The 27,938-nt window shown below is 40.8% G+C and overlaps 1 protein-coding gene across 1 annotated transcript in view; it reads right to left on the reverse strand.

The window, feature by feature from the left end:
* Positions 1-794: 794 nt before the first annotated feature.
* The window catches only part of LOC108931848 (cadherin-2-like), a 55,688-nt gene continuing 28,544 nt past the window's right edge, over positions 795-27,938 (reverse strand). Inside the window, exons 3-16 of the mRNA XM_018747896.2 lie at positions 20,281-20,501; positions 15,908-16,072; positions 14,913-15,068; positions 13,975-14,119; positions 13,393-13,565; positions 10,580-10,717; positions 9,740-9,925; positions 9,100-9,353; positions 8,844-8,986; positions 7,759-7,992; positions 7,363-7,596; positions 6,930-7,069; positions 4,522-4,686; positions 795-1,682 (exon numbers count right to left, since the gene is read on the reverse strand). Coding sequence (XP_018603412.1) covers positions 1,476-1,682; positions 4,522-4,686; positions 6,930-7,069; positions 7,363-7,596; positions 7,759-7,992; positions 8,844-8,986; positions 9,100-9,353; positions 9,740-9,925; positions 10,580-10,717; positions 13,393-13,565; positions 13,975-14,119; positions 14,913-15,068; positions 15,908-16,072; positions 20,281-20,501 — 2,561 coding nt within the window. The 3' untranslated portion in view covers positions 795-1,475. The remainder of the gene's footprint in view (positions 1,683-4,521; positions 4,687-6,929; positions 7,070-7,362; positions 7,597-7,758; positions 7,993-8,843; positions 8,987-9,099; positions 9,354-9,739; positions 9,926-10,579; positions 10,718-13,392; positions 13,566-13,974; positions 14,120-14,912; positions 15,069-15,907; positions 16,073-20,280; positions 20,502-27,938) is intronic.

Raw genomic sequence — 27,938 nt, forward strand, 5'->3', positions numbered from 1 at the left:
GTAAATCATTCCTGTTTACCAGCAAATGCAAAAATACATAGCCTTTTCTTAAAAGCATTAAGAACTATGGATTAAATGTCAGTACAGCCTTCAGATGGAGTGAAAAAAAATCTTAGCCACTTTTTAAAAAAATAACAAAATCTAAAAAAAAAAAATAATTTCCTTTTTTAATTCTAGTTCAATGTATTTTTTCGAAAATTTCATTTCCAAAGTTTGTGCTCAACAAAAATAACAAAGTTGAAAGCAATTTGGAAACCAGAAAATTAGGATTTTATTCAGATCGTGAGGGTCAGAAATCTTTAGCCCAGAACAGAATATTATCTGCAAAGCTTCTCAGCAATACCTATCCAGTTTTAAAGCTGTTTCAGGTATTAGTGACTCTGTTGTCATGACATCCCCAGCCCCCATGAATTTTTTTGGTACGAATTCAAAGTTGTGCTGATCACTTTTTAAAATTTTATTTATTTCTTTTTTTTCTTTTTTTTTTTTTTACAAAAACGCTCTCTCTTGCTTACTACTTATTACATTTCAAACCAGATGTGTTTGTAAATAAATTTTGGAAAGACCTTTTTATAATGAAAAGATAAAAACATGCAAAAAACTTTAATCTGTAGTCCAAATTATACATATACAAGTAACTTTTGCACTTCTTCATAGACTACGCAAAAAAGAAAAGTAAAGAAAAACATTATGTACACGCATTGTCTTTACAGAGAAGAAAAATTCAAACCAGAGGATGACTAAGGCAAATAAAGTACATGGATTAGAACAAAATAAATGTTTTTTTTTGAAAATTACTATTCCACTTCAGAGAAACAAAACTTATTCCGCTACAAAATGATTTATGACTCCCTTTATTTGCAACCAGCTGCATAAGTTTAATTTTTTAGTGAAAAAATCTATCTAAAAGACTAGCGCACTGTACATTGCTGTTCTTAGTTCTTTCTGTCCATCCACACTAACAAAAAGGTACCTTCATTTCCTTAATTTACTTACTTTTATTCAACAAACAGCAGTATGGTGTAACCAAAAAGCATGTTGAAGCATACTGTAGTATAACATACTTTCTTAAATTTGAAATCACTCCAAAACTCAGTACCATTAAAGCCTTGAACATAAAACTAATTATCGGATCCAAAAATGTACAAAAAGGCACATAAAATCCCAGTGCTTCTGTACTGTGAAATTCAAGTGTAACTGAGCGATCTTCATGTCAACGATCCACACGTACTGCTTTACCGATCTTCCTCCTTAGCTGAAATCACATTGCAGCCTATGCCAAAGCTCCTGACAAACATATTTGCTAGTAGACTACATCATTAAGCCAAAGATTGTTGTTGTCATTTTTGTAGTTGCCCTCGGTGTCGTCAGTTATTCCTTTTCTCTTCGGGAAATGTTGTTTTCTTTAGAAGCTGTCCTTGTCCCATGAAAAGTGCCACTTCTTTTTTTCCCTGCCTTTCCACTCCCCTCGCCGACTAGTCATCACATCCGCCGTACATGTCGGCAAGCTTCCTGAACCTCGGCCCCCAGTCATTGAGGTAATCGTAGTCCTGGTCACCCCCACTGCTAGAGGAGTTGAGCGAGCTAAGGGAACCTGCTGTGGACCCACTGCCCTCGTAGTCAAACACCAGCAGGGAGTCATAGGGTGGAGCTGTCGGGTCGTTGTCGGCAGCCTTGAGTCCCTATAAAGAAAGAATTAAAGGAGAAAAGATTAAGGTCACCCCATTGACAGATGCTGTCTGGACGGATGCTGTGAGGTTTTTAAATTCACTCAGTTATTAACAGCCATGTTCTCTGTAAGTTTTAAAATATGGACTTTTAAATTACCATGCTTTTACAAGAAAGTCAGATACTGGTAACAACACATATAATTCTATAAAGTAATATTCCATAGCACACAGGAAAGGCTGCGAAGGAGTGCTCTGCTGTTTAAACATAATGAACAATGATCTGCTATTTTCAAGTTTCTTAACCGACAGCACAAGTCTGAGCTCAACTGCAAATGAAAAACTCGGCCAAGGAGTGGGAAAAATCGAGTGTGGCACACACAGGATTACAGCAAAGGATATCTGGAAATGGAAGATTCCCCCTCACAGCCCCACCCATGTCTGGTTTTCTACACATGCCTCAGGACAGAACCTTGGGGATGGAGCGAAATGTCCCGCTGACCTACGGCGGATGCCACTCGGCCTGTGATGTGAGGCGGATCGCTGTCTGTCGACCCTGCCTGGGCCGCATGCTAAAGAGGGTCCGCTGTGTGTCTCGCCTTTGTGCTGACCCCCCCGGGGGAGCTAAGCTACAGCACAGATGCACCCTGCTGTGGGGCAACCTCTCCCCATCAGGAGAGGCAAAATGGGAGGTGGGAGAGGAAAGATATGAAGAATTTTTATCTCACAGCTTTTTGGGGTCAGATGAAAAGAAAAAAATCTTGTTCATGTAATTCATGTACAGTTTGACTTCACAGAATGCACTGCCATAAATTATCTATTTTCACAAAAAGTACAGTGCATTGCTTTCATTAAAATATTTACATGTTTAACTGTGCACTTAGTATTGATTTTTATTAAAACAGATGTCAGCAATAGAGATGTCCTTCAAATCTCAGACTTGAGATTATTATTATGTCAGCCAAATATGTATTTTCTGTTCACTGCCAGAGACTGGACAAAGTGAAATTCAGTCGACAGCAAAACAAGTGTAGGTTTTAAATATACCTCCCAGTCAAAACGAATGGAATGTACTAGAACTCTGCTTCATTTCCATACAGCCATTATACCCACTGCCCTCTTAAAAGCAGCTTCCACAGTTTGAAATTATTTTCCCCTAGCTAACTCTTAAAATATTTGCTCTAGGCAGCAGCAATAATACATTCATTTGCAATATGACTGACGGATCATTCATTACAATTCCAACCGCCACTGCTCTCATGGTTAACTAATTCCATTATTAAAGGTAGTTCAAGATCAACCCAGCTGCAGCACAAAGAAGTGTGATAAAGGCACTGAAGTTAGAATACAGAGAATAGAGACAACTCTGCTCAGAAAACTGAAGCTCAACTTCGCCTTACATCAATAAGCTTCACGGTTTTGAACAAATGCCTATGAGACAAGTGTTAGTCTGGGATGTGTCTCCACCATGAGTGCTAATGGGTTACAGTACAAAGGCTGACATGCTCCATGCGATAATTAACAGCTAGGAAAACAGACAAAAGATAAGCCAGCAATGTTCTCAACAATAAGCCTATTGTCATCTGAAGATGTCATCGAACAATTCTATGTTCCACCAAATGGGTGATGGATGAGCTGAACCCGCTAATTTGCTGCAAACACATTAATAGCAAAATGGTTTAAGAAGCCTGGATATACAAGTGTGTTTACAATGTAAATAGCCCTTAGTTAATCAGGCAAATAAATAAAATGCTTTGTTGGAATCTTCTTGTTTAGCCACTTACCTGAAATGGCAGTAAACCTTATCTACTGTAGTGAATATAGTTTGCTCCTCCCCTGTGGTTATGATCATTGAAATAAATGGGGGCAGTGAGTGACATGTATAATGTAAACATGGGTTCTGCATACTGCTTCAAAGGCGCAGTTTCACCTAAACCTTGCATGCAAGTACTAGAAATGTGCTTCACCTTTTTCACATCATCGTTGAACAATAAAAGTAACAATGAAGTGGCTTTCCTGGATTGGTTAGACCACACCTAAAACCATACAAAGGTCACAAACAGTGAGAGACTGAGAGTTATGGTGCTAGGTACGCCAAGTATCCAAGCCATATTCATGAGATGTAATCCAAATTTTTTTGAAGATTGCGAAGAATGGGTTTAAGTTCTTTTGTAGAACATTAATAAATTATTAAATGTAATTGTTCCCTGAAGCACACACTGAATGCTCAAAAGAATCCATATCTAGTACCCCAACAAGCAAATGGTCAATAAAGAGACCTGATGTACTATGAAAAAAAAAAAAAAAATATTTGTTTCATGAACAAAAAGGACCAAAGCAACCAACAAGTAAATATTTATCACTGAATTAAAAGAACACACCTAAAAATTTATAGAATGCTATGAAGCCGCACTGTCAAAAAGCAAATAAAGTGAATAAAGCAAATATAATAGAAGAAACACAACCACATATGGAGGGTTAAATCTGAGATAATGCACAGTTCAAATCATGGATAATTACTTTAAGTTTTTCTGACAAGGCTAGTGTTTAATTCATTACCAATTTAATTCAACTGTGTTCTTCACTAATCTCATTTGAGTAGAGTTCAGTGTGGCCCTATTTAAGATATTAAATTCCTCCGTCTGCAGTTGAGACAGAGAAGAAATGGGAGATAAGCGGAAAGAATCCATTGCGGAATGCATAAGCGATGACAAATTAAACGTGAAATTTGGGAAATAAATGTAACATTTATCCCACAGCACATATGTGTGTGCGGCCATGTGTCTACAGCAGTCACATGAACTGCTCAATGTAACTGAATATAACCAACAAGGTCAGTTTCTAGACCCCTTACCTCATTAATGAAGTCACCGATGTCACCAGGGTGTGGTGCGGCCGATCTCAGTGGGTACTGCGGCTCAGGGTGGATGGGCCTCTCGTCCAGGCGCCTGATTCCCACGGGCTTGATGGCATCCGGCTCTACCGTGTCGGGCTGCTGGAGCTGGCTCAGGTCATAATCCTGCCAAGGAACAGATGGGAATCAGCGCTGGGGCCACCTGGCCTGGCAGAGTGGATTGCACGTGGTCTGAGGTGGGGGAGTTCACTGTCACGATGCAACTGAGCCTCACAAACAGACGTAATACACAACGCACTCAAATATAATCACCTTATGTCTTTCTTAATTATAATAGGTAAACAGCTAAAGAGCCTCTGAAAAGAAATATACTAAAAATGTTCTCTTCCTCATTGACAAAGGTATTATGTAAGATGGATACCATTGTCTTCATCCCCAGTTTAAAGACTTCTGTTTGCAAAGTGAGAAAATATCTTCGGACAACAAAGTTTGTATCTAGAATCTGTTTCTTACCAGCTTTTAAGGTAATAGTAAGGACTACTGCAATAGAGGGGGCACGGTGGTGCAGTGAGTTGGTCTGCGTCCTGCTCTCCAGTGGGTCTGGGGGTTCAAGTCCTGCTTGGGGTGCCATGCGACGGACTGGTGTCCTGTCATGGGTGTGTGTCCCTCCCCCTCCAGCCTTACGTCTCGAGTTACCGGGTTAGGTTCCCGCGACCCCGTATGGGACAAGCGGTTCAGAAAGTGTGTGTGTGTACTGCAATAGAGTATTGTTTATCAGTAAACCCTGGAATCCTCCTTGCAACCTGTGTTTTTCAGCACAGATGCAGAAGCCAAGTGCAGGACACTTTCTATTACAGAGATTAATGGCACATGCCTTGTGTGATCCCAAACTAAAGTGAAATCTCTTCGAGTTGGCATATCATTGTTACCGAATTCACACTGTCCTACCTGACTACAGTTGAAAAAAAAACAATCTTACATATCATAGACTTGAACAATACAGAAAGTGAACATACATATACACATCTGCATACAGAAAAGGGTTAGAATGATCACAAAGACCTGGTAATCACACAGACTACAGTCCTTTGATCACACAGATGCAGTTGTGTAGATGGAAGGAAATACAAACATGCCACAGGCAAATACAGGTTTTTCTGTCTGTGATGTGTTCTGGATATAACCCATTTCGAAAACAATAAGTTACCTAATGAGCATGGTCATTCTCATTTGATAAATGTTATTATATATTAACTGAAGGTAGTGGGCTTTTTGTATTGATAATTCCATTGATGAGCTGTTTCATAGATAAAAAAGCACTACTCACACCAAGAGATGCAAATATTGTATGCTGAGAACCATCACTGTGTGAGAATAAATTACTAACACGATTTTATCGCGTTTAGACAATAGAGTTATTTTTTTTTTTAATTTTTGAGGCAAGTATTGTTATAATGACATGTTCAATGTGCCAGGCTCATACCTATAATTTGTAGAACATTAGGTTATGATCCCATAATTACTGGACATGGCTGCCACAAATATAAAATACACAGAGTGCAACAAATGAAAAGAGGTCATCAACCAATCACAATGGGGTTGATAAGGTACCACAGTATAATGCTGTTCCGTTTTTTTCTGAGAGGAGGGTGTGGTGGCGCAGTGGGTTTGGCCTGTGGGTTCTACACCTCTGGTGGGTCTGGGGTTTGAGTCCCGCTTGGGGTGCCTTGTGGCAGACTGGCGCCCTGTCCTGGGTGTGTCCCCTCCCCCTCTGGCCTTGTGGCATGTGTTGCCAGGTTAGGCTCCGGCTCGCCGCAACCCCACTTGGGACAAGCGGTTTCATTCGGTGTGTGTGCGTTTGTTTCTGTGAGTACAAATGGCAATTTCCCTACACAGCATGAATGTAATCCATCCAAAATTAAACAGTTTTTTTTTGTTGTAAATCTTATTGATGATGAATGCTCATTAGTCATTTCAAAATGCATTGTGTTCAACTGTTGCAAAACTCCTTTGTTCCATCTTCCTGTTGTCAAATGAGCAATAACTCCCGGCAGCCTGTGGTACTATTACCTTGGAGAAGCTTAACCAGTCATTGGACCTAATTTTCATCTGCCTTTATGCTCCAGAAAATGTCCATCTAAATCAAAATGTAATTGCTAAATGGCAACATTTGGATTGCATTAGCTATGCAATTAACAGAATTACAGGCTAATTTAAGACTATAAAGAGGAGTCGTCCCAGCTTGCCACACAGCAATGTTCAATCAACACTTGGAACCTTCAGCAGATAAAGTCAATTTGCAATATTCTTTTAAGTTCACATTGCAGGATAATTCCCAGTATTAACTTTATATGATAAAACTATGTGATATGGGGAGGTGTGTGTGAATGTTTACTAGGGTTACTCACCTGGTCTTCCTCACCACCACCCTCCTCATCGTACTTTAGGATATTGTCTCGCACGTCATCCTCGGGGTCAATGAGCAGCTGCTTGGCCTGGCGTTCCTTGTCTCTCCGCTTCATCCACACCACGAAGAACAACACCAATACTACAGTGGTCCAAGACGGAGTGTGCAAGGGAAAAGCAGGCTTGTTAATAGAACATGTGGAGAAGCTTTGATTTTTAGTCAGACAATTGTTTTTATAAGCTGATCCTCAGTTTAAAGCTCAACTCAAGCTTGATCAGCGATTTTCCCCCTCCCGAACACATAATCTGTCTGGATTTCTTTTAGCGGATAACTATGTCGTATGCAGCTGCCTTTAGGCCAAGTGCTACTGGTGGTGGGTTGCATACTGTGAAGTGATGGTTGTGGGCAAGGGTCTGTGTGGATAGTGCGCTTACTGAGCAGGATGATGATGCACAGAAGGATGGCGATGATGGCCCCAGTCCCCAGGCCGGTAGCCACAATACGTTCTACATCTGTGCAATCACCGTTGTGGTCACACTGGCACACTTTGACCCGCAGATGTGAAGTGTTGGACATGGGAAGATTTCCTGAGTCTGTGATGATGATGGGGATCTCATAAATCCCACTTTCCAGGAATCCAATCTTCAGACTTAGCTGGGCGTAGTCACCTGGAGGTTTAAACAATGATTTAAAAAAATACCATTTTGGAAGGGGTAATCAGAATATTGTATTCACAGCAAATGGTAAAATGGAATATTTCATAAAAATAAGAATCTATTTTTTGATAAATGCAGTCATATTACATTAGGAAGTATACAGCATGAGCATACCACTAAGTCGTGTGAGGGTCCAGTTTCTCCTGACGTCTGAAGGCCTGCTGGCGAGCTCAAAGGCAAATGGCCCAGCGTTGGGGTTGAGGTCAGCATCCACGGCTGTGATGTTGATGGCATTGGGCTCTGGTTTCTCACACACCTCTGCCTCCTGGGGGAACACGTGGGGGGCGTTGTCATTGATGTCCAGGAGCAGGATCTGCAGGGTACCTGTGCCACTGGCTGGAGGAATTCCTGAGGTTGCGGAGGAAATGATACATGGTAAAACAGAGTGAGGAAACTGTACCACTGTGGATAAGCCTGCATCGATCGAAGGCAACCAGGGTCACAAAATTGCCTCAAGCAACTCTCTCAAACTGTCAGCGACACTGCATTGAAGACATGGTCTGTAAATGGGCCATTACCTTACGATTATGTATTTTAAAGGCAGTCTTCTGACTCAGAGCATGCTTCTAAAAATATACTGCTCAAAAGAGCTCCTAATGAGCTGTCAAGACACTGCAATTACTTCCCCTGTAACATTAGGGGAATGTTTTGTATGAAAGAACTGTTTAACGTATTCATACTCCACAGTACCCATACCTAAAGTACGTCTTGTGGAAGGCATGCTGCATCCAGGCTTAATGACAATCTGACAAGCACATCTCTGGCTATGGAGAAGGAACTGAAGGCAGGCATTTCTATGGCAGTGCTATGCAACAAGAATGCTAAAGTGACTTCAAATAAAGCACATCGACGCACAGTCAGACCACTGTGTATTCACCAGATAAGCAGCTTTTCAGCTGCTCTGCAAGTCAAAGAAGGTAGTCATCCAGTTCTGACCATTTAATGGCTTTAAACTCTTTATCAGAAATTCCAACGATCTGCTTGCACGCTAAAGGCTATAAACAGACAAACCAGCCATAAGCTAATTTACTTGAGTATTGAAGAAATTAGCGGGTCAGTGCACACATCAACAAACCCAATGCAGATTTATGAAACAGTACACAAATACTGAATCTCCATTGAACAGTTTCTGATATACCTTAGACTGTAATGGTGTATATTCTAAAGAACAGAATGTTTTAAAAGGGGCCATGACATACCATTGTCAGATGCAAGAAATGTTGCATTATAGAAATTATTTTTCACATAAGGTGACTCTCGGTCGAGAATCGCAATTGTAGAAATCCGGCCATTGCTGGGGTCTATTTTCAACCAGCCTGCAGGATCCGACAGTTTGGAATATCTAAAAATAAAAAACATGACATAGCCTAAGACACAACGATCATCCAAAATTGTGTGCATGTCATCGTCAATGAAACTTGGTGCTCCTGCCACCTCCATGTTATTGTAGCTTACCGTATTGTCTGCTGCATGAAGCGGTCAGGGTCTTGGGCTGTAAAGGTTGTTAACATCGATTCGGCTGGTAAGCCTTCCTCCAGTCGGATGAGTTTGGGGTTGGGTTCAAAATAAGGGCTCTCGTTCACGTCGATAACTTTAATGGAGACAGTCGCAGTTGACTGACGAGAAAGATGGGTGTTCCTGGCCAGAGGCACCTCATTTTCCGCTACCACCGTGAGCACAAATGTCCTGGTTGTCTCATAGTCAATAGGCTGTGGGAAGGGGGAAACAGAACAATATCATGCTCCACAAGAGGAACCAATCAGTCAGTGGCCATCAGAAATAAAGAACCCACAACCCAAAAAACAACATGACAATGCTTCTGAAGTCTTGCATTGCCTCACAGAGCTTCCAGGGCAAATCTTCAGTGAATAAAAATGACAAAGACAAATTAATTGTACAAACTGTTCAGTGCAGAAAAAGCTATGAAAGTAGTTAGATTTGGAAAATCAAATTATTACTTCCTGGAATATCTTTGCAAATGCAATGAACATATTTGAAACAAAGAACCTGGAATGGGATGAAGGACACAGTATAGGGGATGAACAATCTGAAGAAGCCAGTATTCTAATTGAGTATAGCAGACCGTGGACCTCACCTTGACAACGGTAACTAAGCCCTCATTAGTCGTGGGGTCTGTGGGGACAGAAAACCTGCCAGTAGGATCCCCTCCGGTGATCTTATACATTACATTCCAGGCAGGTGTGTTGGGCTGGTCTTTATCAGTCACTGTCAAGTTGGCCACGATGACATTCACTCGGTTTTCTGGCACTTCCCCATAAAACTGCATGAATAAAACATTTAGGTGATTGGGAGGGAGGGGGTAAAGTATATAATTTGCGATCACTAGCATCAGGTGCTGGCACTCCAAATAGTGCGCAAATTGAAACATCTGCAACAATTCCAGAACAACCTATTGCATTACAGGTAACAGTGTTTTAAAAATCAGTGATCGGGCATTGCAGGTTTTAGATGCAGTAAGTCGGACCAAAATGTCCCAGGAAGTGCAGTGTTCTCCGGAGAGCCTGCAGAATGAACCATTAAAAGTTATTCATAGCTAAGTTACTATACAAGTTAAAACCTATAATATACACAAACAGTAAAATATAATGATTATGATTTCTAAAAATATCTTCCTTTAGCTAATTCAGAATTCAGCACACCCTCAAAAATATAGAATTCAACTATGAGCACACTACAACTCTCTTTGCTTAGAAGAGGCAGCACTGATAAAACTACTGAGATTCTACAATCAAATAAAAGTTGACATACGTGCTATCCAAACCACTTTTTTCAGAATCCCACTTTCCTCTGATGTGGATATCTTTCATTGCCAATGCCATTTTCAAAAGTGGCATAGCATCTCTCTGTGTTTACTGATTCTGAAGCACTCTGAACTCTGTTTAAGAGAAATAAATATTTGCAGACATTCACTTACAGTATCGGTGGTGAACTCAGGAGGGTTGTCATTGACATCTGTGACTTTGATAACAGCAGTTGCTGTGTTAGATAGTCCATATGTTGGGTTTCCCTCCATGTCAGTTGCCTGAATTATTAAAGTATACTGTGGTACTTTCTGGGGAAAACAGAAAAATTGAGTCACATCCAGGCTAATGTCAATTCATGAGAAAGCATCACATCACAGCCCATGAAAATACACATCATATATCAATTCATTTTCTGAAGAGCAGCATTGTGTTGCAATCATTCCCCCTTTTTACTGTTTCTCTTATTATCTGTGCAAAATAGCTTTGACACATCATCTGTTGACAATATTCCTTGTTTCACAATGACTACCTCAACCAAGTCAATCGTCCTTAGCTATGCACAGGTGAAGCAGTTTCTCGGTGTTCTTTACAATATCCCTTGGTTAAAGTTGTTCAACTGCCTGTTGCTAGGTAATGAGGAACAGGTAGATTATATCCATGATGGCTACCAACCTTCCAGCTGGTATGCCTGTAATCGAGCCTTGGGGCATAATTACCAGAACAAAACACGGTCATGCACGTTGCCCTCAGCCCAAATTACAGCCATACAGTGGTTGGTGTTAGAGGATCAGTCAGTGGGGCTGACAAATTAGAGGAACCCAGTGCAATGTAGAGTAACAGTTGGTAAACACCAAAAAAATTCAACTATTCAATCAAGCGTCCATTCACCCTTAAGTGACAAGTAAATACAGGCAGTCCCCGAATTACGAACGAGTTACGTATCCTCATTTTGTCTTTAAGTCGGATTTTGACTCAAGTCAGAACAGTGAGGTATGGTGGGTATCTAACATGCTGAGTATATAATATATTGTGTACCTTTCCATGCATAAAAAACATTTAAAAAACACTTCTGGATACACTAAAACATCTTTAATATAACAATACAACAACAATAATAATAATAATAATAATAATAATAATAAATGCTAACTACAGTACTTACAATAGAGAGAGACATAGAAAGAGGTAATAATAAATGTTACTATCATCATGATAAACAGAGGACACAGAAGCGGTGGATCCCAAGTGGATGATCGATTATTCAGAACCAAAAGATTAGACGTGTTCTCGCGGTCGCGGACGAATGGTGAATCAATCGGCGAACTGAACCGAGGCAAGGATCCGAAATCGTGGTCGATGGACAAGGCGGGCAGTCGTTATCAAAGAGACATGGAACGGGACTGGAGAACGATTAGGGACAGGACTTGGAAGAGCAGAGCGAGGTAGGTTTGAGAACCGGCGGGGGTGTCTAGAGTGAGATCCGCAACTGGGAAGAGGTTGGAAAGTGACTTTGAGAGAGAGAGAGAGAGGGTGCACGCGTGCAAAACATTAAAGAAACTTTATTGTTCGCTGTTCCGATGTTCGTTGGCGTTTCACCTTTCACTATTATTTTCACTATAGTTTCAATCGTAATTGTTTCCCTTTTCTTTGATGCATCACCATCACTTGCATCACATTTACGTTTTGGTGCCATGTGGTTACAGGAGGGTAAAAACAAAAAAATTATAGCTAAAAACAGTAACATATGAGACACTATTAACATAGCAAGTCTGTGTCCTACCTCAGGCTCACGCACCCGCCCACAAGCCTGACAAACCGCTGTAGACACGCAATGTTTTGAAGCTGGTTGCAAAGTAGCGCCCATTTCTTACTACAAACCATGTATGTAACTCGAATTTTGAATATAATAGACTTAATTATTAAGTTTTTATTTGATTGTTACTTAAGGGTGACAAAAAATTTAACAATCGGTAAGGGGGTGATTTGTAAGTACAGGCTGTACGTAAGTCGGGCATTTATAAGTTGGGGACTGCCTGTAAGTATGAGCTCTAAGGTGAATTGGTCCATTTTCAAGTCAAAATGGCACATTTGCCCATTTCTAAAGCTTTTGAAGAAACATATCATAAATGTAACAATCTAAAATACCAAAATATCATTATATTATATAAAGATAATATTAAAAAGCCTATAGTGGAAACCATGGAATTTACATTGCTAATGTAGGCAATGATTTAGTACTGTCATCTGTTGTTAATTTGTTAATCAGAAAAGGATCTGTGATTATCTCCCAAGTAAAACAAACCAGCGGACGAAACCATATCCTCTGCATGCTAACAATGTTTGGAGAACAGAAATTCTACGGGACATTTATCCAACGTTGTTTGGAACTTCTTGGCCCCAGCATTATTTTGATCAAAAAAAAGCCCCACGTGTCTCTCTTAATTCTACAAAATCTCATGCAGGTCCCTACAGTGGACATTTTTGCTTGTTTCCTGTCTCTTACAGCTGAAATTTGATGGGACATTGAAATTGCATGAAACTGATGGGTCTATATTGGAGTCACGCTGTTATTAGTGTTTATTACTGTGTGGGAAATTTACAAAGAAGAAAGAATACACTGATGTATTTTAAATGATCTCCAAAGTCTTTTCAAGATGCATTGTAAATATGTAACAAACATATTAAAAACCAAAGTTGACTTTCCGAATATGAGATGTAAAAGCCTTTGTCAAGTGATGACTGTCTCCTAAATCTCTTCAGACAGCAAAACATAAGTAGGAGAAATCCGTATTCAAGTACAAATGCATCAATAATAGAAGACACAATTTCCTCCTGGTTCGTTACTACCAACTGGCCCAATTATGACTCATTAGAGTAATAAAACATCAGATTCATGCTAAGAGACTTGTATGATGATGAGGAGTTAATCTTGCATCTATCCAGCCGTTCCTCCAATCTTTCAGAAAATAACACCAGTTTTTACCTCTCTGTCGAGCCCAGCTGCTACAGTTATGATGCCTCCTGTCTTATTGTTGATGGTAAACATGTTGGCACTGGGGCTTTCTGGGTTTTGAGACAGTATCTTGTACCGTAAAATTCCGTTGGCTGTGTTGGGATCGTCCTTGTCAACTGCTGTGACCGTCATTACTAGTGTTCCTTAAAGGCAAAAAAAAGAGTAAAGTATAACGTAAAGTGTAAAAATGTATAGCATTCGGTTTTTCATTTAATATCACAAAGACATGCCAAAACAAATGCTTTCAGGTTTAATATATGAAAACTCACATTTGTTAATTCAGCTGATGTTTTTTCTCTCATTTGGCTTATGATGTTAAGCTACTTACAGTTACTTATCCATACAGCTGGGTTAGTTTACTGGAAAAAATTTAGGGCAACCACGTTGCTAAAGGTTACTACAGCTGGAGGAGAGATTTAAACCTGCCACCTTTGAGTCCAAAGGCAGCAGCTCCAACCACTTGCTACCAGGTGCCTTCCACAAGCAACTTTACACATGAATAAATAGCGAATAACACATGAAGCAGTCAGTAGTTTTTTTTTTTTTTTTTACCTGGCCTGGATCCCTCTGGGACTGTGCCATTCCAGATTTGGTGTACAAACTCTGGCCGGTTGTCATTCATGTCAATCACATTGATCACAATGTCGATGGGGTTTTCCACTTGGTTTCCGTTTAGGTCCACTGCATGGGCCCGCAGCTATGGAGAGCAGAATTTTATTAGTTGGCTTCCACTCAGCGACCTGGCCACTGGGAGCCATTGTAACAATGTCATGCCCATTCTGAGCTATGAGAAACAACGTGCTACGTCCAGCCCTCTTTGGGGCAACAACACCTGCCAGGCGCCATTAGTGTAGGCCCATGTCCCTAAATGACCATAATGCAACACAGTAGAGCCCAAAAGAGTCCACTTCTAGATAATGCAAACTCTTAGTGGATTTCTTGCAAACTCTTGCAAATGATCCAAGCTCTGTGTACCTCACTGCAGTTAATGTGCAAATGCCATTAGGCCAAACCAGGGCTTGGGCCACAGACTGAATCTCTCAACACCATAAAAATATACATCTATTCTTTGCTCATGCAATCTTTTCATGAAAGTTGTTCATGATTTTCATTGTGGTAAAATTATTTCACTGGTGTGTATAACGTTCTCTCAAATTAAAATGCTCTCACAGCAGCCTTCTAGCAATTGAGGGATTTCCATTTAGTCTCCCAGTTGCTAACAACTCATGACCTTTTCCTTCCTGCTGGGTTATAAAAAGACACATGCTCAAAACTCAAGATTTTTCAGTTTTCAAACAAGGATTTCACTGAAGAGCCTGGTTGTGGGTATCAACCTGTACAAGGAGGGTCCACACCTAGATGCAGATCAGCAAGTATTCTTGGGAATCCACTTTAAAAAAGAAAAAAAAAAAAAAAAAAAAAAAAAAAAACTTGTGGACTAGGTCCAGGTACACCACTTCAATCCCCAGCAGGCAAGGCGCGGTGCTTACGTGAAATGTAGATATCTGCTCCCGATCCAGGGGCTTGGTCACAGACAGCTGTCCCGAAATTGGATTAATGATAAAGATCCCGGTCGGAGGCTGGTCAGCGCCTGGTCCTGTGACGCTGTACCGCAGCAGGCGGTTCTTATCGCGGTCGGACCGGATCTGATAACAGCCAGAGGGAGGCAAGGCCACAGTGGAAACTGCTTGTCAGATGAATAAGAGACCACATTATGTTTCAATTAAAGTTTTTCGAAGTTGGAGGAGGGATATAAAATGTTAGAACAGAAATGAAGGAAAAAATCCAACTAAATTTACTGGGCTTTATTAAATTTAAATTTGAAATATTCATTTTACAAAAAGTCCAACATGCATGTGTTCTCTTGCTAACACCTGGAGTTTGTCCTGCTTCCCAATAACAGCAGGACCTTTCCCTTCTTTAAATTAATAGTGTCTTCCCACTTTCACCTTTACTATCTTAATCTGGACTTGCTGTCCCTCTGCCTTCCAGACAGTTCAGACCATTATTATCCTGCTCACCCATTAAAATGCCATCATCTCCACAATTTCATGGATTGAATATTATGGAATATAGAAGGTATTTAGATTCCAGCTTAGACTGGCAGAAGAATGCTTCATGAGCATTATCTGTTGCATATCCACTGACTGACTGACAGAAAAGTGAAAGGAACATGTGGTCTCTGGCATTTATACTGTTCAAAGAAAGAGAGCCAGAAAAACTTACAGTGACTGAAAAATCAAAGAGGCAGTATGTCCTTACGGTGTCATGGAGCCAGCCTAATATTTCATTCATTCAGTGGTTTTAAAGGGGGGTTTGTACTGTAACATTTTGGAGGTTAACTAAGCAAGGCAAGTAAAACAGAAGATTTTGTGTGTGTGTGTGTGTGTGTGTGTGTGTGTGTGTGTGTGTGTGTGTGTGTGTGAGAGAGAGAGAGAGAGAGAGAGAGAGAGAGAGAGCTGGGGGCGTTGGCTGAGAAGCTTACTCTGACAAGCTCCTGTGGGAAAGGCCCCCTTGAATTCTCGGGCACATTGATGGGGGGGATAACCCAATCTCTCTTCATGCGCTTCAGGGAGCCAGCCCCACTGGCACTCTGTGGCGGGTACACGATCTCCTGGACCCACTGGGGCACTCCATCACCCTGCCCAAACTGAAATATTCATTTCCTGGTTATATCTCAGAATGAATTATTCTCACCAGCTTTGAGGGGCATCAGAGATGTTGTTTTGTGTTGAAAAAACTATCAAAAACACCATATATCATTACCTTATATACTTAAGTATATAAACACATTCAGCACAGTACTTAACTGTTTATTGTGCCTTTTTAATTTGTTTTGCATATATTAGTATTGCAGGAATAATTGTTTTACCTTTTATTTCTACATGGTACAAAAATGGAACAGATAAAGATATTTACTTTATTCACACACACACATTTCCCGAACCGCTTGTCCCATACGGGGTCACGGGGAACTGGAGCCTACCCGGCAACACAGGGCATAAGGCCGGAGGGGGAGGGGACACACCCAGGACAGGACGCCAGTCCGTCGCAAGGCACCCCAAGCGGGACTCGAACCCCAGGCCCACTGGAGAGCAGGACCCGGTCCAACCCACTGCGCCACCAGGCCCCTCTCTTACTTTATTCATCAAGGCACAATTTAAACTATAACTGAAGTGCTGTGTTCTTTCGCACTTTACAGCAGAAGTGCTTAGTGCTTATAACAGAAGCAGAACTTTGAATTCCTTGACCAGTTTTGCTTTATGAAGGAATTTCAATCAAAAGGTGTAAACTTTGTCTTTTTTACAATGTACTGAAACACAGTTTCAGTCTGTCTCTCCGACATCAGTGGTCACAACATTAAACAAAGGAAGCAGTACATGAAAACCTAAACATAAGCTATGGAAAAAAATGTTCTTTTGCAATAAGAACCTGGAGCTTTTACAAGGTGAAAAAAGAGATATTGCTGCCAAAATTGATGGATAACAAAAGGTATTTGAATGGAACCACTGTGTTCCATTGAGGGACTGTTTTCCCCTTGGAGACTCTGAAACTACTAATTTCCCAAAGCTGTGCTTGTCAGTTGAAGTTACAACATTCCAAAATAAGATAAGACACACAGAAATCTGCTGGTTAGCTGTAACTCTCGCCTGATCACCTTGTTCCAAAAGGGCAAGACAGCTGATGGTAATCACATTTGATAGTGCAATTACACATTTTATGCATTTAAATTCAAAGAAGTGGGTTCAACAGCCACCAGAAAACATGACTCAGAAATATTTATTACCCTATTAAAATGGGGGAGAATTAATGGAGTAATTATTTGGGACCTGTGTCAAGAATGATGAATGACACGGACAGATCGTTCTGCAGAAGAGACATTCATCTGTGGAGGTAGAGATGGGGTGTCGACAAGCCTTCCATCTCTCTGTGCCAATGCCCCAGACACACTCATGCCCTGTCCACTTCCAATTATCACCCCCTTCTCACCTTCTCCTTCTCCTTAAGCAAATTAAGCATTTGGATCTCACATAGCGGTACTCTGTCTTTTTTTGGATCTTTAGTTCCTGAACAAGTTAATTTCCTTGCAGCTCTTGGAACTGCTAATGATATTTTCATTCAGAGGATTTTCTACTTGGCTCTGGCTCCAGTAAGAAATCGATCTCAGACCACTTCCTTCAAACCTGATAAACAAGTGAGCCCATGCTATGGAATAATAAAGGTTTTTCAAACACAAATAAATGGTATTCACATGTTTGAAAGAAATACTTGGACAGGGACATTTTGCTTACCCTGAATATAACCAGTGACCTGGTTAGTCTGTTGGAAAATAGCAACGCTTTATTATCTTTGTGAGTGCACACATTTCCTGAGTAAGGACATAACTGACAACAGCAAAGATATATGGACTCTAAAGACTAAAATGTTGAAGTAAAAGCAGTCTGAAGAGTGTTCCTGAGGAAGATCCATACAGCTACCCCAACGTATGTGACAAAAACAAGTTCCAAAAGGTACCTGAAGTTTACTTATGCAATTCTGCACAAAAAAAACACACAGTAATAAGCTCAACAACCAATGTATTCTGCACTCATGTGCAATGCCCCTGCATTTCTAGTACTGGATTTTGTTAAGATGAGACAAGCCCTCTACATTAGTTCAGTTTGTCTGCCTGAATAACTGACAATTTCAAGATTTTCAGACATTTATAGAAGAACATACCACACATTTACACACACACACACACACACACACACACACACACACACACACACACATTTTCAGAGCCGCTTGTCCCATACGGGGTCACAGGGAACCGGGGCCCAACCCGGCAACACAGGGCATAAGGCCAGAGGGGGAGGGGACACACCCAGGACGGGACGCCAGTCCGTCACAAGGCACCCCAAGCGGGACTGAAACCCCAGACCCACCGGAGAGCAGTACCTGGTCCAACCCACTGCGCCACCGCGCCCCCATCACCACACATTTAAACATATACAATATTTTTTTTTGTCCTTAATGATTCATGAAGTCGTTCTGGCATGAACTCTCACTTTGGCGAGCATGCATGCAAACCACCAATAAAGAAAGCAACACAATGTACACTGCATATCCTCCGGTGTAAAAATTAATATTAAATATTTGGCTCTTACCTCATGTATAACAAGACTCTTTGCAACTGTGTTGGGCAGCTGTGATGGTCATCTATTCAACTATCTCATCTAGTGATAGACCCTTACTTAAAATATTACAAAGGTGAAAAATGATCTCATTAAGACCTTATATCTGCTGTGACCTGTGATTAAATGAGTGCCGGGAGCCGAGAAACTCTTTTTTTTAACCACCTGCCCAGCACATCATTTGGACAATGCCTTTGTGTTAATGTGGACTGATGATGGTTGACTCACATGTCACTGGTCTTGTCTGTCTGGCCATTCAGACTCTTTCTAATGCAGTCAATGCATTACACACTAAACCATCAGTCAGCCCTGGGGGCATGTACCAGCACAGGAACACTTCAATTTAAAAAAAAAAAAACATCACTGCAAATTTTTTTCCACTAATGGTGGTCCTGCCATATATAAAAAGTGATTTTCTTTTTTTATGAATGCCATCAGACAGCCCCTCAAAAAAATCTGTTAGAAGTATTTTGTTTTTCATGTTTTACTCAATCAAGTTAGTGTTTTGGTTGTTGGATTAAAAAAAGTCTGGACAGGAAACAGGTATACCATCAAAGGAAATCAACAATCTCAGCAAGAGAAGTATGGTTCCTCCAGTAAGTTTCTTCCATGCGCATATAACTCAGCATGCTTAAAATGACTATTAAAAATGCACAGTTTAAAACAACCACAGAAAATGTATACTACGTGTAATAATGCAATTATTAATAAGTGTTAATTAATATTCTGAAAAAAAAAAAAAAATCTATTCTGTAACAACATCCTAATTAACATTTAGGGTCATAATCAAGCACTGAAAAAACCTTCCCAAACCTCCCATATAGAGGAAGCCAAAGACCCTGGTGATCCCTGACAACTGACAGGTGTTTACATTAGAGCGCAACACCATGGTAAAGGGGTCACTGGAGGAAGCAACCACCCTGACGACTATGAAGAAGTTGACAAACATCTCATCTGTGACAAAAACAGCTGTGCATCTTTTCAGACTGCACTGAGTGCATGTTCTAAGGTCGATGGATAAATGGCTTGGCAAACATCAGGCGAGTGTCCTGAAGCACTTTACGAGGGAGGGCGTAAGTGGCATCGTCTGCCGCCAGAGCGGAGCCCCTGTCTGGCAGATGCCCACCAGCGGTCTATGCCTCAGACCCCTCCCACACATCACTTGGCGTGGACAGCCACAATCAGCCAGCTCCACTGGGGGGTTCTTAAACGACCAGACAGATTTTAGCCTTGAGAACCAGGGCTAACAGCCCCACCGTTTCTATGACAACGCATGCCACTGAACAACAACTGAGCCAGGAACAAGGCCCAACAGGACTGTGGATTTTTTTTTTTTGTCTGGAACCAGAAGGAATCCTACCTCCTTCCAGTAAATCTGGATTTTACCATAAGGGTTCCCATCCAAGTACTTACCAGGCTAAAGCTGCTTAGTTTAGGTCATTTGGGCTAGACAAGGCCGCATGTTGGTATGGCTGCTGGCTATAACAATTTTAAATGGATGCATTATGTCTTAATTGGATCACATAAATCTCAAATCACAACTATTAGGACATAGGAAACACATTATATGCCAATAGGAAAGAGCATAAATAACAGCAGAAACAACACAGATGTGCCCTTGGAATTAAAAGTGGCAAAACTGAAATTATTTCATGTTTTTTTAAATGTTAAACAATCATACCTGCACCGTTCCATCTATCCTGGGCGTTAGCTGTACTCGCGTTTGCCACACCTCCTGAGTTGTTGAGTCCTGTGCTTTCACCACCAGATATGTTGCTGGAATTGAAGAGGCATGGAAGCTTCTTGCAGCATACACCACTCCATCTTCACCTATCCGGAAATCTGTGGGGTTGCTGGTCTTGTACTGTAGGTGCCCTCTTTGGCTGCAGTCCACAAATCTCACTGTTGATGAGAAGAACCAAACAAAATTCCTCATGTGCAGCACTGTGGAATGTTGGGTTTCTTCACAAATAAGCATAAAGTTTAAATATTTTGTGCATAATTAATCTTGGAATGCCTCTTAAGGATACTAAAACAGGTGTGGCTTGATAAATATAGGAAAAATAACATAGAAACACGTGGAAAATGAAACACAGCCTTAAGGGATCACTTTATTAAAATTAACGGGAACAGAATTTAAAAAAGAATGCCTTGCTTTTTTAAACTCAGGCACATAACTTTTTTTGGACATACATTTCATTCCCACACCACTACTGTAAAGAATTTTGCACTGTGTTACATACCATCTGTAACAAAATATGTAAATAGAGTAAAGGGCACGTAAATAAACAACTCTTGTAGCACAGAGTATTCATCCACAGAATTAGTTCAATACTTTGTGACAAATATTTGCATATGTAAACGGGGGGGCAGCTGGTAGCGTACCGCTTGATGCCACAGCCTTTAGACCCAGAGGCTTCAGGTTTGAATCTTACCTCCAGCTGTAGTACCCTTAAGCAAGGTACTTATCCTAAATTGCTCCAGTAAAATTACCCAGCTGCATATATGGGTAAATAACTGTAAGCTGCTTTAGAGAAAAGCATCAGCTAAATGTGCCTTAGGATTGAGGTGGACAGATTCTATCACAGAAACTATAGACACACCCTTTACACCCCAAGAACACAAAGTCCTATCAGCATGACAGAGCTGATATCACCTAGATGACAGAACAAAAAGATTAAAAAATTTCTTCTTTTGTACCTTTTAGCTCTCTTTTTAGTCATACACAGTTCAATTTTTATGCTTCTCCAGCAAAGTATTCTAGTAGCTCAGACAGGATGCACAGAGGTACACAGTTCCTCTGATGTGCATACTGTCCACCACACATTTTTTTTCAGCCCTGCAGCCATGCAATTCAGTGGGTGATTTCACAGATTTGGGTAAGCGTGCCATTCCCCCAGTTCCACCTGCAGCCCAGTAGACTCTCAATGGACCATACATGTCACTGTGAGCAACAAGGGAGACTTCAGCCATCTCACCCACCAAGGGGGAAACAAACCAGTTTGTGCTCCCTTGGCATCTTTACCTCAGACTAGCAGCGTGACACACAAGGCACTCGAGATTATGGGAAGTTCACTGGTGGTACAATGAAACTATTCAGCATGTCTTACTGTACATTTCATGTGTTCTCTGGTCCTTTTATACTTTTATGAATTGCAATGAGGTCACGCATTGGTCATAAGCTCAAGATTTTTAACTCCACTGACCGATAAAGGATCAACTTCAAGATAATTTCCCTTTGTTTCAGGAAACCATCTCAGGAGATCACAAGAGCATTCAGTGCACTCAGAGGAGAGTTTTAGGGGTTTGAGAGGCATTTTTAAGGTTTATAGTCAACATGTGCAACTCAAGCTTAACAATAGTCAAGAACAATCAACAAAACAGCCATCAAAAACAAGTCAAATAGTGTATACTACTGTGACTTACAGTTGCACAAGGTGAAACACAAAGCTATGAGGTAAGAGGGAAAGGGAAACATATATTCCAACCACAGAATAAATTGCATTGTCTACCCCAGAAAATGGAAAACCATGTCAATTCTGAATGAGCTGAGGCTATTTAGCTTTAAATCAAACTTCAGTATTGCCACTTTTCTTTTTAAACCTGCATAGGTACCCACGGTCACCGTGAAGGTGCCAAAAAGTCATTGTACAACATGCTATTGTATAAAAACAAACAACACCAAAAGGCCCTGCAGTCCAATGGTTAGGAAAGTAACCATGCACATTTAATTGTTGAAGTAAACTAGACAGGCTTATTATGTCACTGTAATACTTTGTATTGGAAGTTGTTTACTTCTCAATGGTTATTTTTTGAAGGAAGAAACAATCGATTTTTAAATAAAAGCATTTTTATCTGCTCAAACGAAACACTGTCAGAAAAACAAGACTTCATTATTGTGCAGGCTAGGGGGCACGGTGGTGCAGTGGCACAGTGGATTGGACCAGGTCCTGCTTTCTGGTGGGTCTGGGGTTTGAATCCCACTTGGGGTGCCTTGCAGCGGACTGGCGTCGTCCTGGGTGTGTCCCCTCCCCCTCCAGCCTTACGCCCTGTGTTGCCAGGTAGGCTCCGGTTCCCCGCGACCCTGTATGGGACAAGCGGGTCAGAAATGTGTGTGTGTGTGTGTGTGTGTGTGTGTGTGTGTATTGCGCAGGCTGAGATTGTCAGAAGCAATATGCAGGTAAGCTACTGAGTATTTGCTTCTTAATTATTCAGATAGCTTTTAATTAAAACTGTACCAAGTGAGCTGACCAACTGACACTTTGTTTATTAATAAAGCTGTGTGACTGCTATTTCTTGTGTGATAGGCTGCTGTGTGTGGCCCATTTGTGCAGTTCATTATGTAGCCAAAGTAAACTCCACAACACTTAATTTGTCTTTACTGGTAAGGTCGGCACACGTCAAGGAGACAACTGTCAGCCTGACAAGACTGACTGGTCATGAGAAAATGGTGAAGGGTTGACATTCCTGAGCCACTCCAGAACTATTTCAAATTAAACTGAGGCATTCTGACTTCAAAGGTATTAGAGTCTTTACACTTTGTTATTGCTATTTATAAAACTCACAATTCAGAAGTTGATGGATATGCCTTCCAGGTACATTGGACTGTTATTTTATATTTTATAAAAATGTGACTGTGACACCATTTGAGATGACCCAAGCTCCTTTACCAGGGTCATGTCCTGTTGACTACCATCATTCTCACATGGTGAAGTTTTCCTAAATCACCTATCCCGTTACTGTGCTGATGCCATTCGGCTGATGAATATTTCAAATGTTTTTGTTCCATGCAGTTGCTACTCATAATACTTCAAGCCTATGACAGTTGATTTACATCCTGGTTTGGTTACAGTAGTTAAATAATGGTCCTCAAGACTTTAAGTCCACAGCACATCTAGATGGCCAAGTTACCCACTTGCACTGTATGTGGAGTTATTCAACAGTGGGTGTGATTTAAAACTATTTTAAAAATTAAAATATAGTAAGGTATGATACACCAGGAAAAGCTCGTAACATTTCGTTGTCGACCTGATGATCTCATACACAGAACACAACAATTTAATCTGATCCAGCGTCTTCCATTTAATTCACAATGCTGCCAGGGACAGGATGAATTATTCATTATAGCTCTAAGCGAGAGGAAGTGAAGAGACTTCCCATCTAAGTCACTGTCTAATCACATTTTCTACACACTGATACACTGAATGAAATAATAAACAATTGTTTGTGCTGTAAGGCCATTGCATCATCTACGTACAAAAATATACCGCAGTAAAACAAGCATTACACTTGATGTCGGTTCCAATGAGTTTTGATTCCTTGCTTCTAAGATAAATACAGAAGTTTTTTTGATAATTTACTGTGGGCTGTCGGTGAAACTGGAAACATTTTTTTTTACATTTTTCCATTGACAAAACATGCATATAATTCAGTACATATGGATAAACAATATGAAATGGCCAATTTAAAAATGAACCACAGGGCATTTCAAGGAAAAGAAACACTGCCGTTCTTTGCTAAAGCAGCACGACTTTTAGACAAAACAACCCACCAACAAACAAATTTGACTCTGTATTCAAACCATGACTTACGGTGTCATGTGGTTCCAACCCAACCACTAAGGCATCACTGCTCACCATTCACTAAACCAGAACCAATAACATTTGTTAACTGATTTGTGTACCATAGGCCCTTATTAGTGCTAAGCCTGGTAATGATAATTTATGTGTACATAACCTCAGCAGTGTTCCTGCAGTGCTTCAAGGTGACAGTTAATAAGAGACAGAAACCCCAGAGGTCTAAATAACCAAGCACCCCTTCCCCCTACTTCATGGTTTCAGCCCTTTAATTCTGCTATTTGTCAATATCAACTTGTGTTTTATACCATAAAGGAAGCGGCAGCTGAGAAAATCCCCTGGGAGGGTTAAATGACGCAGTCCTGTCGGTGTCCCTAAACTATGATCATGACGGTTGTTTCATAGATCTAGGATGCTGACACTTCCATGAGGCATGCTTTGGAGTAACACCATCGGGTGACAGGAATATAAATGTCAACCCACTGGGTTAAATTCCAGTAAAGATTTGTTTTAACTCTAAAAATGACTAACAGTGATTAAATGTAGGCTTCTAAATCACTTTCCAGTAATCTTACTTTCCTTTTGTGTTTGGGTACTTTGGCATTGCCATAATGGACACAGAGATAAAGGTCTTTTTAGCTCAAGCAGAAATGCCAATGCAGCACTGCAAAAACAGGAACGCAGTTCGTCAGCAGAAAACATAGATTAACAACCCAGAGACGGAGCCCAAATTACCCCCATCTCAGTGATCGCATTCACGACTAACCCCTGCTGCTCACGAACACAAAACTGGGCTAACCTCCCAACTGGCCTTTGTCTCCTGCATCACATGACGCTGTCAGACCATGCAGAAACACTGGGAGCAAAATGAGAAGGACCACTGGTTAACCCACAGTCACACAGAACATACAGCAAAGCTCTCTTTTGAAGTAGAGACGAAGGAGTTTTGAGTTGAAGTAAAAACTGAAGATAGAGGCCACATCATTTGCATTTGTAGTGAAAAAGAAGATCTTGAAAAAACACCTCACTATTTGTGGCCTTTTTACTGCCAGTTTTAAATTTCTGCTGTCAGGAAAACAAGCTTGTCTGCATCCACACGGAGTGTATAAAAAGGAGTACAATTGGTGTTATTTATCAAAGAAAGGCAAGACATTAAAGTCATCAAGTAAAGAGAAAAATGCTGAATATCTGTCTCATCTGAACAGAATCTAAGGTCTTCCAAATATTCTAAGCACACATTTGTCTGAAAACCATGATGAATGCACAAATGTAGTCAGATAAATGATTTTTTAAAAAGAGATTGTATGACTATTCCTGTAGCAATGAAAAGGAAGGGTTCATTCAACTCAAAATATAAACTTCTAGTTTCATAACTGGAGATCACCCTGGCAAACATATGTATATAACAGAACATTCAAAGGTTTAGTAGAAGACGCAGCCCTCTTTAAACATTTGGAAGTACTTAATTTCTCCCCCAAAAAGCTTTACAAATGGGGAAAAAAAAAAGGGGGGGGGGGGGGGGGAATAAACCTTTTCCAGGTCTGTAACTGCTATCCTACTGTTAACTGATCATTTGCTACAAGCTCTTTACCTATTGATGTCTGCAAACAGGCGTTCCACCAGAACGATAGTGCTCTGGAGATCACATTTTCTTGTATTTGCCAAGCACTTTCATCAGGTGGGAAAACAGCATGAAAGGTGTGCGCACACAGAGCTACTCCACAGATGATGTTCCCCCCGTATTCCATTTTTTTCACCCCTGACTCTAGCCAACTTCAAATCACAAAAGCAAAAAAGAAACCAGGTTAAAGTCACACCAGCACTATTTATTTATTTATTTTTTTTATTTTATCTATATTCAAGAACTTCCGCTGGATTCGCTACGTGTTCAGTCAGCTGCTCCCTATTTCTCTGCAGCTGCTTACCATGCCGATAAGCACAAACCCTTCACTGGACCACACGGCAGCTGACATGGAGTCTGCGGGGCAACTGGAGCTCACAGTGGCATTCATTCTCATGCTGCAGACTGTAACACTATGCCCTGCAGCTGGGGAGGAATGCCCCCCTTACTAACAGATTATCTCAGATAATCTGACAGTCCATTTATTTCAGATAAAGACACTCAGAAAATAGGATATATCAAATTATGAACTTCAAGGGGCAGGCATGGCACATACCCTCAAATGACAATGCATACATTCTGCAAAACAGCACTTTATTGGTTGAAGGGCAAGAAACACTTGTTTTCCCACAAGCATGTACTACACACTTGCCCCACATAAAGCCTCAGTTTCTCTCCTCTAATGCCATCTCTCTTCACTCCTCAGTGCAGCATTAATATTTATGAGTTTATTGCTCATTAACGACTGAAATTTATATTGAATATTAATTTTTACCAAGAGTAGCTCTGAGGAAAAGCACCCTCAATGCTGCACAAGGTTTTAGAAACATGAAAATCAATACGTATTTTAAGAGTTTCTTAAAAGTAATTAAGTTTCTGCAGTAACACTGCATCAGGAGTAGAATAGCCACAGTACTGTGCAGTCTACTGACAGTTACAAGAGGGATTCTGGGACTCCTCGGCCTTCTTTACAAGAAGCAGCCCTTGAAGGCATTTGCTAATGCAGAGCACATTAAACAAAATGCAACGGTAATAGGTGTTCACCTTGCTTACTAATGGCTAGCGATTGCAAACATTCCACAACCATCTTGATCCCATGTCCCCCTCTTTGTTCCTTCTGCTGCAACTTCTTGGGACTAGGCAGGTGGAAATGATGGCAAGTGCGTCTCAATGTGAAGGATTTCACTAAGACTGCCCATTAAAAATCAGATACTGTATATATCTTTGGAAAATGCTGGCACTTACAGTATAGAGGTGCTTGACAAAAATTATAAGCTTGAAATTAGATATAATGAAATACTGCATAAAGCAGTGTTGAACTTTAATACGGTATACAATTTTAAAATAGTAAACAAATAAAATCAATCCAGATTTACACTCGTGCTCTGACTAATATATACACATAAAATGTAGTTGATGAATTTCTCACGTTTATATATTTATTCACTTAGCAGACGCTTTTGTCCAAAGCGACTTACAACGGATACTATGTAGTGTTACTAGCCCACACACCTTATTCACCAAGGTGACTAGATTGCTAGATACACTACTTACAAGGGGTTACTCATCCATGCATCAGTGAAACACACTCACTCTGTGACACTCACACACTATGGGGGAACCTGAACAGCATGTCTTTGGACTGTGGGAGGAAACCGGAGCACCCGGAGGAAACCCACGCAGACACGGGGAGAACATGCGAACTCCACACAGACTGAGCAGGGATCGAACCTACCCAGGCGCTGTGAGACAGCAGCGCTACTCGCCATGCCACCGTGCCGCCTGTTTATAGAATGCATGGCTTCCAACAGTCAACATAATACTGCGGAAAAATACTTTTTTATGATTCCTGTTATTTCTACTGACACAAATGGCCCTTTCTGAAGCTTTGCTACAGCAAGCATGCATTTCTCCAACAAAAGCCAATAACAAGGTGAGATCAACTGGCTGTTGGCTGCAAGTACACTGGTACCAAGACATTTCTCTGGAGCTGCTATACCCTTCTTCCACATTAACCAATCTGAGGTTACCTGGAAGCCAAAATGTCTTTTTATATATTGCATGTGCATATCTCGGCTCTCACTGAGAGAAATATTTTACTGGCCTAAACAACACCCACATACCTTTCCAGACCCTCTCTCT

This window comes from Scleropages formosus, chromosome 19, assembly GCF_900964775.1.
Source record: "Scleropages formosus chromosome 19, fSclFor1.1, whole genome shotgun sequence".
Classification (NCBI taxonomy): domain Eukaryota; kingdom Metazoa; phylum Chordata; class Actinopteri; order Osteoglossiformes; family Osteoglossidae; genus Scleropages; species Scleropages formosus.